The sequence below is a fragment of the Macrobrachium nipponense genome, chromosome 16, assembly GCF_015104395.2.
Source record: "Macrobrachium nipponense isolate FS-2020 chromosome 16, ASM1510439v2, whole genome shotgun sequence".
In the NCBI taxonomy this organism is placed as follows: domain Eukaryota; kingdom Metazoa; phylum Arthropoda; class Malacostraca; order Decapoda; family Palaemonidae; genus Macrobrachium; species Macrobrachium nipponense.
The window spans coordinates 92,068,715-92,079,981 of record NC_087209.1 but is presented as its reverse complement, the minus strand read 5'-3'; the positions used below and the strand labels follow the sequence as shown (position 1 = coordinate 92,079,981).

General features: G+C 34.6%; 1 protein-coding gene across 1 annotated transcript in view; it reads right to left on the bottom strand.

The window, feature by feature from the left end:
- Window positions 1-307: 307 nt before the first annotated feature.
- LOC135195402 (uncharacterized) overlaps window positions 308-11,267 on the bottom strand; it is a 118,822-nt gene continuing 107,862 nt past the window's right edge. The window contains 4 exon segments of the mRNA XM_064221658.1: window positions 308-441; window positions 1,102-1,325; window positions 4,829-5,013; window positions 5,228-5,355. Of these exon segments, the coding sequence (XP_064077728.1) occupies window positions 308-441; window positions 1,102-1,325; window positions 4,829-5,013; window positions 5,228-5,355 (671 nt within the window).

Sequence of the window (11,267 nt, the reverse complement as noted above, 5' to 3'; positions counted from 1 at the left end):
GTTTATAAAAATGTCTCTGAATATCTCCATTTTTTCATTAAAATAATTTTGCTAAGTATTAACATCATAAAAGAAATTATCAAAAAACTGAAAGCAATACGATTAAAACAAATTAAAATTACAGTACTATTACACTGTGCAATTTTTTTCATATGATGTTGCAAAATCTAATGGAAATTTGTAACACTGCCTATAAAATCTTTTAAATGATTACTTAAATGTAAGCATAATAAGTGTATCTTGAGTAAACAAATTTTGGGCCTAGTGAGAAATAAAAACAATCCAGCCATACAGTCCTCATCCAACCTTACCCTCTAATGCAAGTTATTCTGGCAACAGACTTCTGAGATGGCTTTATAGTTGTTCTTGTGCCGTCGCTACGAATTTCTGCTTCTTCCTGATGTAAATTAACAAACTCTGCATCCATTGCAACCAAGTCACCTGTGAAGATTAACCGAATTATGACAAAGATTTATATAGATGGTTTAGAATCTTAATAAAACCATCTGTTTCCTCTATTTAGCAATTGAATGTACAGTTCAATACACATCTGCAAAGAAAACAAGCAAAAATGCAAAGTAAAGCAATTCAAGATTAAAGTAACATAAGTTGGTTGAGAACAGCTATCTTTTATAAATATATAAGATACAATGTCTCCTTCCCAATGATATAAATCTTTCTTTTATTTCCTGAAGATAATGTCATCTGAATCTAAAGAGCGGACATTAGCAGGATTGCACTGAAATCTCAAATGGATTAATATTTTCATGGAATGTCATTCACCAAACGTATGAGGGTAAAAATGTGATAACTCTTCTTAGTCAACCATACCAACAGAATAGCAATGTTAAAATGAATTAGAATTTCAACACACAAACTACAGATAAGACTGAGAAAAATAATAAGACTTCAGGCCTTAATAGAAAAAAATTGTATAATAAAGCAATTTGTGTCAAGTGTTAAAATGACATTTTGGCAAAATATCACAACAAAATGCAAATGATTTGCAGTCCCAACATACTATAATATTGCAGAATAGCTTCTACTTGCGTGCATTTTTTAAAGTTTTTAAGAGGTCTTGAAGAAAAATGATGGGCTTACCTTCGCCTGGCATTTCATCTGCTGTGAGAGGTGTAAAAGTGATTCGTTTTCTTCCTCTTTGCGCCAGTGACTTATCTTCTCCAAAAACATCACTAGTTATTGGATTACCTGGTTCTATTTTTTCGAGCGCTGAAGGAATATGACGTCGTTGCCAATACAGGACACAAGGTACTTTCCAACCACATGGGAACCACACTGCTTCCTCAGCAGCAATTGGCTGAATACTAAATAATACCAGAATTCTGTTAGTAAAAGTACCTTTGAAGGCAACACATTACAAATAACATCATAGATAAAGTTCTTCACTCTACTAAACATGATAATATAAAGATAATTTCACATGAAGCAGAACATTCACTGAAACACCCTACACCATTTTTTGAGCACCCATGTATTTGATATGCACTTTTCATTGTGTGGGGCAACGATATATGGGACTAGAAAAACGTGCTCATTGTAGGATTAATGAATTTGTATGAAAAGAAGAGTTTATCACAACCTCATAAGTCATATAAAAGCATTCATGATCAAGGTCAAGATGATGAGTGTTTGCTTATGCACGTATGGTCCAGTAGAGAACTTGGGACAATAAGAGTCAAGAACCAAGACTAACAGCTCATAGGTTGGCAAGCTGTATTGTTCAAAAATACTACTGGGTGTAAAACAAGAGGCTTTTATCTGATAAGTTTTCATAATGAAAGGAGACATTCCCTTTCAATACAGAAGGAAAAGTAAAAAACAGGGACGTTTAAGTTAGTAACAGTACCATGAATGAAAGGTGAGGGGTCAGTTAAGATGAAGTGGAAGATGAGATATCTCCAAGTAAAGCTAGTTCTGATAAGGCTACCAGTCCCAGTGAATACAAATCTAACCTGTTAAATGAAATATGACTCGCAGAAATAATATATGAAATGTCATCGACGGGTACATCCACAAATAAGAGACTTATCAAGACTGTCTAAAGGTGACAGAAGTAGAGCATGCTATAACTTCAAGGGCTCACATTATTACCAGTTCTTCCCCATTACTCATTACACAACCAAAGCTTCTCACAATTGCTAGCTGTGGACAATAAGAAACTGTGTTCTTTGTGACTTGCTTCTTCAGCCCATGGATAGGAACAGTGGATGAGTGACTCCTGAATTTCTGATCCTCATAGCCATCTTCATCATTAGCAACATAAGAAAGGGAAGGAATTTCAAAGGGTGCTCTAGTATGAGTCCTGGATATTTTTCATTTGGGTCTTTCTTTGAAGTTGGAAGAAAATTAAAAACTTACTGACAATCATTCCTTACAGTTTGTGGGTAACCTAGCTAAACATGAATCCCACTGATCCATCTCAAAGATCCAAACGCAAGTAAAAAGGCATTCTCAAATGTGAGCTCTAACAAGGTGGTTTTGGGAAGGGATTCATGAGACTTCTTAAGACTTCAAAAAGAGGCAGCAATCCCATTTAATAGGTATGGGCAACTAACAGTTAACTCCCTACTTGAAATGTTGGATAAGTCTATTCAATTCCACTGAGGAACAAGTTTACCCATAAAGTCCAAAACTTGATCTCTTATCCCTTGATGGTGGAGACACAAGTCTGTTTTACCTTAAAAAGAAAAAAGCAGGCAATTAACAATAAACTGCACTGACAAGGTGGATCCATACCCTTTCCAATACACAACAGAAGCAATTCCACTTGCTGGACAGAGGCTACCAGCTAATGTCCTACAAGACCTTGGAAAGGCTGCAACTATTTCTTCAAAAATAGTCTGCTTCCTCTGAGGCCTTGCTGGATAACCCCCAAGCATACTGACTCTGGATATCCAGATGGGCACAGAATTCATGGAAGAACGGCTGCTTGATTAGTTTCTTCTGAGCTGGAAGGCTCCTGGAATAGTCAGCCACCATGGAATGTAGATCTGCATATCTATAAAAGCTATAAAACCAAGCACTGGAACAACTTCAGCTCTTCAGTGCTTAAGGCAGTGAAAAGATGTAATGACTGGACATCAAGACATACCAAAGGAAGCAGCATGTGGGGTGAAGTTAAAAGGCTAAAAGGTGAATGCAGCTATGGCTCAAGGGATGCCAACAACCTTAGTAATGCCTAAAGTACATCACATGACAAGCCCTACCCCTCCTCAAGGGGTGCAGCCATGGGAGAACCATCATGACCTTTTGTGTTGTCAGAGGTGCAGAACTTCTCAAGTTCCCTGCAAAATGCAGTCAAATGTTGGAATAGGCATAAACACTAAGACTGGAACTGTTCCAAAGACATAGATTGTTTGGTCTTGATAACTTAAACGATACACCGAGTGTTTGTGGTTCAAGCTTGTCACACTAACAGGTTCACCATTGACATGTCCCGCGGCCGCAATTTCATTGATAACTGATTTTCCCTTTTGAAACTGTCAGTAACAATGAGGGACAAACCTTAGCACTATACAAACCTTGTTTGAATTTACCCTTATGAAGATCTCAACTGGCAACCAACACTATGTTTCTGATTGGGTACTTTACTGACTGCACGAGTATCACAGCTATTGAGTTGTTGGTTTACATACATATTGTTCTGGATACCAAAAAGATGGTCTTTAACTAAAGGAAGCTGATGTGCCACCTTATGACATGTAATGGTTAAGATCTTGTCCCTTGATGTCCTGTAGCTACAACACTACGTTGCCATGACGCACTAGTACCTCTGGATTAGAGGAACCAGAAGGGCTATACTAAAAGGTGACCAGGGTCCTATCATCAGAAGTCTCTTTAAAATATATCCCTAACCACAACCTCCCAAGTTGTACTTAAGAGCAACTGCAAAATAATTTTTTTTTCTTTTAAGCTATGAGCTGGTGGGTTGGAGAGTATATAGATTCATATCAAATACATAATGACTGGCAATATTTGGTACTATCCAAGTAGACACAATAAATATACCAATGAGTCATGTCTACTAGGGGTTACTGACTAGTAAACATTATCTATGCTATTAAAAGTGATCTGCTAATATTTATAATTTCCATGGCATAAGTGATGTACAAATGTTAATTCAGATGCAAATAGAGATCCATTATCAAACAAAAATCTCCCTGATCTGCTTCAGAATGAAGTAATAGATAAGATAAATATGTACCTAGAATTGAATTAATCTTACTTAGAATTGAATTAGAGATATTCTGACCCCACAGACAAACCACTATCATAACAATGGCCAAATAGTAAATGGTAAACATTTAGATCTTAAGGTTATTCATTAATGCTTGGAGTACTTTGTAAACAGTATCACAAAAATATCTTACACCTCCCACTCAAAATGCTACCATCATCTTTTGTTCTAGTATTTAATAAACCTTATTCAAGTAATGGATTAGCAAATTAGCTTCAAGCTAATTCCTCCATTAATTCACTTAAGTTTTTATTACCGATTGTTGGGGGAGTAGGTACTGTATTGCAGTATCTGCCAGAGAAATATTCGAGTATAGTACATTAAAGTGAAATGTACGATGTTTAACCCTGAAACCAAATCCACTCAAAGGCATGTGAGTGAATTGTTAGTAAGAATAGAGCCCAGCCAAAAGTTAATGCACCTACTTAAATAATAGGTTTTCTTGACTTTTAAACCTAAATCTTATAATAAAATCCATCTGAACAGACATTAGTAACTTATAGCTGCATCATTATTTTTCAAGTACTAGGCAAAATATGAATAATGAAAAGCTTTGAAAACCATTCTTACCTGACGTCATTAAATAAATACCAATGTGACACAGATGACACTTTGGCTCGTACATGATATGTAGGGCCCACTTTGATACATGCCACCAAGTTATTTTTGTCTGGAAAGCGAGGATCTCCAATGTGAGAAACTACCCCTACAAGTTCATAGACAACTCCATCTTCATTATCAACCGATTCTTCAAGCTAGAAAAATAATAGTGACCATACATATGTATTAATTTTCATCAAACATAAACTAATTTAAACACGCTTCCCAAGCAATGCATATTACATGTTACTGATAGATTAATTTCCTTAGCATTATTAATACATTTGCACAATAACATTAACCACAGTCTCGAGTCTTATAGTTTACAAATTTAGGGAAAAACCTGTCTACCTTCATAGCCTATATTACCTTAGCTTTTGGTATATCTTTAAGAGTTACTGTTCCATTTTCATTAAGCTTTGCCCTCATGCCAAATGGAACCCAAGAATGCTCCATTGTTTGATCCAGTAAGCTTAATATGTGAGCAGGCTGCTGACCTGAAAAATACATTAATATAAATACTAATACATCAAAGACAATTTGATGAACACAAATTTTTAACTTAGTACAGTACTGCGTACACACCTTCAAGGGCCCGGGAACATTGTCAACATTCCTGTTTTTCTGTCAAGTACCAACCATTGTTTTACCTCCCACCCCAATTCAAGCTGAACTTCCTTCAAGAAAACTCTTGGAATGAGAATACCACCAAGATCACAAAAATGACACATTTGAGTAAGTACTATACAGAATTTTGTCCCACATCCTAAATGGTGATTCAAGCAACTTATAATTATTGAGTTCTGAAAAAAAAAAATTTTCACGATACAAAAACATACTCATACAAACCCAATAATCATTAATCCTCGCACTCATTTGATCCCCACAGTAGGACATGGCATACATGTATAAGCAGAGTGATGAATTATTATTATTAATAGGTGTTAGTTTTTCCAGACCTCTGAGTCTCAAGTAGACTCTTCTCGGGCTGGTTCTCAGGGATCAATCCTGAGAGAAAAAAAAAAAAAAAAAAAAAAAAAAAAAAAAAAAAAAAAAAAAAAAAAACAAAAAAAAAAAAAAAAAAAAAAAAAAAAAAAAAAAAAAAAAAAATTTAGACTTTATTTAAGAAACCCGTCTTATTTAAAAAATTTATGATTTTATTAATTGAAAAATCCCTGCTTTCCGCAAGAATATTTTTCATTTCTGAACTCCGCAGATAAATAGATCTTTGCTGGTCCAATTTGGGCACTCAACAAGCAAATGCTGCACTGTCATGGGTATTTGACATCTGTTACATTTCACTGGGTTAGCATGTGGTGTTGACATCAAGTGACCATGTGAGAATCTTGTGTGCCTATACGTAGCCTTGCTAGGATCACCTGCTTTTTGCTCTTTCCTCCTGTGAGGATGTCCTCCATGCATAGACTTTCAGTTTTTATATTTTTAAGTTTGTTTGTTGTTGGCACCGAGGCCCATTCTTCTTTCCAATCCTGGTAAATTAATGTTTTAACTGATTTTACCCAGTCTGACACTGGGGCATATGAAATTGTTGGAGGGATAGTGCAGGCTTAATTTGGCAGCAGAGTCTGCATATTCATTTCCTTTTTATTCCCCGTGTGCTGGGATCCAACATATTTCCATTGATATTCCTGATTGGAGGAGTTGATGAATTTTTATTTGAATTTCCTGTACTATTTGGGTTTCCTGATTTATACTGTCCTATTGCATCTATAGCGCTACGTGAGTCACTGAAAATTACAGAGACACTTGCTTTTGCCTCAGATATCATATCTAGAGCCATCTGTATGGCTGTGACTTCAGCAGTAATTACTGATTGGATATTGAAGGTAGGCTTTTTTTACTTAACATATTTTTCGAATATGCAGATGCTCCTACTCCAACATTATTTTTGGAGCCGTCTGTATATATCATAAATTTGTCGCCTTTTCTTCTAATGTGTTCCAAAGCATGTTGGCGGTACATTTCCGTACTTGTCCATTTGTTTTTTTGAGTAGGTAAGACAGGGAGGTACATATCTTTACTCTATTTAAAATCCATGGTGGTGGCAATTCCATTGGTGGGTGAAAAATTGGATTCATATTATGTATGTTCATTATGTATCTAGCTCTTTTTGGGAAAGAGCTTGTACTATTAACTGCTGTTACTTGATTACAGTTTTGGAAGCAGCAGTAAGTTGCAGGAGACGATCCCACTTGCATTGAAAGACCTCTTTGTATTGTTATTAAATTACGGTGATGTTTTAAGGGCAAAATACCTGCCTCCACCAAAAGTGAGTTTTTTGTTGGGGACGATCGGAAAGCTCCTGTGCACAATCGCACGCCTTCATGGTGCACTGCATCGAGAGATTTTAATGCAGATTCTGAGGCGGATGAATATATTGGACAGCAGTAATCTATTATGGATAAGACTGTTGCCTTATATATCATTAATAAAATGTCTCGCTTTGCTCCCCAATTAGTGTGTGATAACTTTTTTAATTTATGGCAAGGCTTTGATGCCCTTGGCTTTAATGTATTTGATGTGCTCTTTCCAATTTAAATGTTGATCAAATATTACTCCTAGATACTTGATTTTGTTGTACAAAATTGTATTTCAGTGCTATAAAGATGCAGTTTGATTGTTTGGTTCTTCATCCACCTTTTGTCTTTGTAGAAGACGATTGCTTTTGTTTTATCAGTTGAAAATTTAAAATCCAACTGAATTTGCCCAACTACATATATTTGAAATGGCAGTACTAAGAACTCTCTGAGCGTGTCTCAGATTACTACTCGTATAGTAAATGACAAAGTCATCAAACATATAAACTGTTTTTACACCACTTGGTAAAGTTTATAGTAATGTCATTGATTGCTAAAGCAAACAATGTACAGCTCAAGACAACTACCTTGAGGGATTCCTTCTTCAGTTTATAGGGTTTACTGAGTAGGAATTTTCTACTCTTACTTGAAAAGTTCTGTTTGTTAGACGTTCCCTTAATAATATTGGTAAGTGGCCTCTTAGTCCCTTGGAGTGGAGTTTTTGCATGATGTTATGTTTCCATGTTGTATCGTATGCTTTTTCTATATCAAAAAATATAGCTACTGTTAATTTCTTTTGTTCAAAGCCTTTTTTGATATGATCTTCTAAATGTGTTAAGGGATCTAGGGTTGATCTCCGCAGCTATTGAACCAGATTGTGTTGGTGTTAAAATGGATTCTTTGGTTATTACATACGTTAATCGTGCATTAACCATTTTTTCTAAGATTTTGCATAGGCAACTTGTTAGAGATATCGGTCTATAATTGGATGGATTACTTGCATCCTTTCCTGGTTTGTTTATTGGAATAATTATGGCATGTTTCCATTTATCAGGAAAGACACGTTTTAGCCAGATACTATTGTAAAATTTTAATAAATATGATTTAGCTATAGGAGCTAATTTTTCTATCATTTCAAATATTTTATCATATCCTGGTGCAGAGGGATGACAAGAGTTGATGGCATTATCTAGTTCATCCATGTTAAAAAAATATAGTTATATTCCAGGTCTTCAAGAGTTTCAAAATTGAGTATTATATTTTCTTTTTGTTTTCTGATACTTTGAAAATGTGTATCTAGGCTGGAGTAAGCACTGATGTGTATCAAAATGTTTCCCAATTATGTTTGATATTTCATAAGTATCATGGTATATTTTTCCATTTAAATGTATTGCACTTCTTGGAGGTCTTATATGTTTTCCATTGATTTTCCTTATCTTTTGCCAGACATCCCTTGTGGATGTGTTTTGATGATATGTTGAGACATATTCCTTCCATGATGCGATTTTTTCTGCTATTACCGTTTTTTCTAAATTTGGCTGTATATTTGTTATATAGTGGTTTTAATTGTGGTTAATTGTTATGTTTGTTATAACTATTTTTGTTTAATATGTTTATACTATAGGGCATTTTGTTGAGTGATTTAAGGCGAGTTTTGAGTCTGTTTAGATTGCGACTCAATATATGTTTTATTTTATTTTTATTAATGTTGTTAATGTTGGATTCCACCATGGACAGGGGATTTTGTGGAATGTGTTTTGGTTTTTGGAATACTTTTATCTGCAGCATTTATTATGAAGTTTGAGAAGGATTCACATGTAGTATTGTGATCTTCATTATGTGGGAATGGTGGTATGTTTCGTGTGTATAGGAATATTTATCCCAGTTAGCTTTTTGGATATTATATCTTGTAGGTGGCAATATTTTGACATTACTTAAGTAGTTCAGAATGATTGGGAAATGGTCACTTGTGTATGAATCGTCTAGGACGTTCCATTCAAATTTCTCCGCTACATCATTTGAACATAATGAAATGTCAATTGAAGAAAAGGTTAGGTGTGTATTTGAAAAATATGTTGGAACTTCACTTTCATTGAGACAATGCAGGTTGTGTTTCATTATAGTATTCTCTATGTTGATTCCGGATGTGTCAGTGGGGTTATTAATATCCCATAATGGATTATGTGCATTAAAATCTCCTACTATAAGTAGTGGTTTCCTGTATACTTTTGCTAATAAGTTCAGAAAAATCACTGAAATTTGCATTGAAATTTGGTTGGTTATATAAATTACAAATAGTAATTTTACTTTTATCAGGCATATACAGTTTAATTGATGTTAGTTTGATATGGCATAGATGGTATGTCAACAGGTTCATATGTAATGCTATTATGAACGTATATGGCTGTGCCTAATTTTCCACCGTCAGTTGGTGAATAACAGGCAATTTTATAGTGTTGGATATTTGTAGGGTTACTTCCTATATGTTGTAGACATATGCACATTGGGTTGTGGTCTCGTATGATTCTTTGTAATTCACCCAGACGTAGTCGGTTAAGAGACCATTTATATTCCATTGAATGATTTTATATTCCATTATTGGGAGGAATTGGTGTTAAATTCTGTAAATTGATTGCTGATTTACTTTATCTCGTAGTTTATATGCATTTGAATTTATTTGTGGTTTTTTAATCGTTGTATTTGTATGTTGGTTATTAGATTTCTGCAGTTGTTTGTTTTTTCATAGTTGAATATTAATAAGTCTATTTTTGATTTTATAATTTCCCCTTTTTGTATTTTAAGGATTCAGAACATAATTCGTTCTCATGTTGGTGTGTTAAAGGGCACCTCCTTAATTTGTAAAATTGTCAATACAATTTCGTACTGTGTCCTCTGTCTTGGTAGTTAGTTGGTTATATGTACTTACAAAGCATTCATTACAACCACAAGATGAAGCATGTTTGGTAATGTTAATTATTGGTTCAGAAGTTTTTGGTCTAGCTTAGAAATGTCTGGTTTTGTAATTCTATTGTTCCTTTTCTGTAGTGATAAGGACTGTTGGTTTGAGGGGTTATTTGTTTTGTTGTTGTTAATGGGATATTTCGGTCTTGTGGATGGTTGGGGGGTGATAGTTATATTTTGGTTTGGTTTAATGGTATGATTTTCATTAGTATTATTTGATGGAAATTGTAAAGAGTGATCTTACTGTCCAGATGTTGGCTGTTTGATTGAGATTGAGGGTAATTGTGTATTTCCACTTGTGATGAGGTTAGTTTAATATCTTTTTTAAAATGTTCTCCTGGTGTAGTTGGAGTCTCTCTGGATTGATTGTAATTTTCAATATTTACTTTTTTTCCCTTAGGTGGGGTTCTTTCTAGAATTCTTTTCTTTTTGCCAGTTCGATTATCATCATTATTTAATTCTTCTTCTATTGGAAGTTCTTTTCCGATGGATAACTGAATCATCTATGTTGGTGGTGGTATTGGTTGTTGTAATATCACTTTTATTTTGGGTTCTTTTCAGTATTATTGGTATGAATCCAGTTTCCATGTTATACTATCTTGTTTGTCATTGTGCTGTTTGATGTCTTGATTTTTAGTCACATTTGAAAAGGTGGGGGTTTTGGATGGATTGTTAACGCCTCTTACTTTTAGCTCAAGTCTGGCTTCCATGGACTGACATTCCTGTCCTATTTATTAACAACTGAAGTTCTGTGTTATATTGGTAAAATGGAACACTCCTTAGATTTTGCGTGATGGGCTAGTCCACAATTAATACATTTTGATTGTTTACAGTTCCAATTAGTGGTATGGTCATCTGATGCACAGAACAGACTGCACATATAGCTTTATTACGGCATCTTTTTGATGTGTGTCCATACCTTGAGCACTGTGTACATTGTAATGGTTTAGGAACAAAGGACGAACTTCTCTATTTTGTCCAAGAATTTTTATTTTAAATGGTAAGTCTTGGCCTGTAAATTTTATTTTGGCAATGTTGATATTTTTACTTTTATCTTTCCTACTTGAAATAGAGTATATTTCTAAATCGTGGATATTGTTATATCTCAATTTTAAGGGAAGCTAGCAATA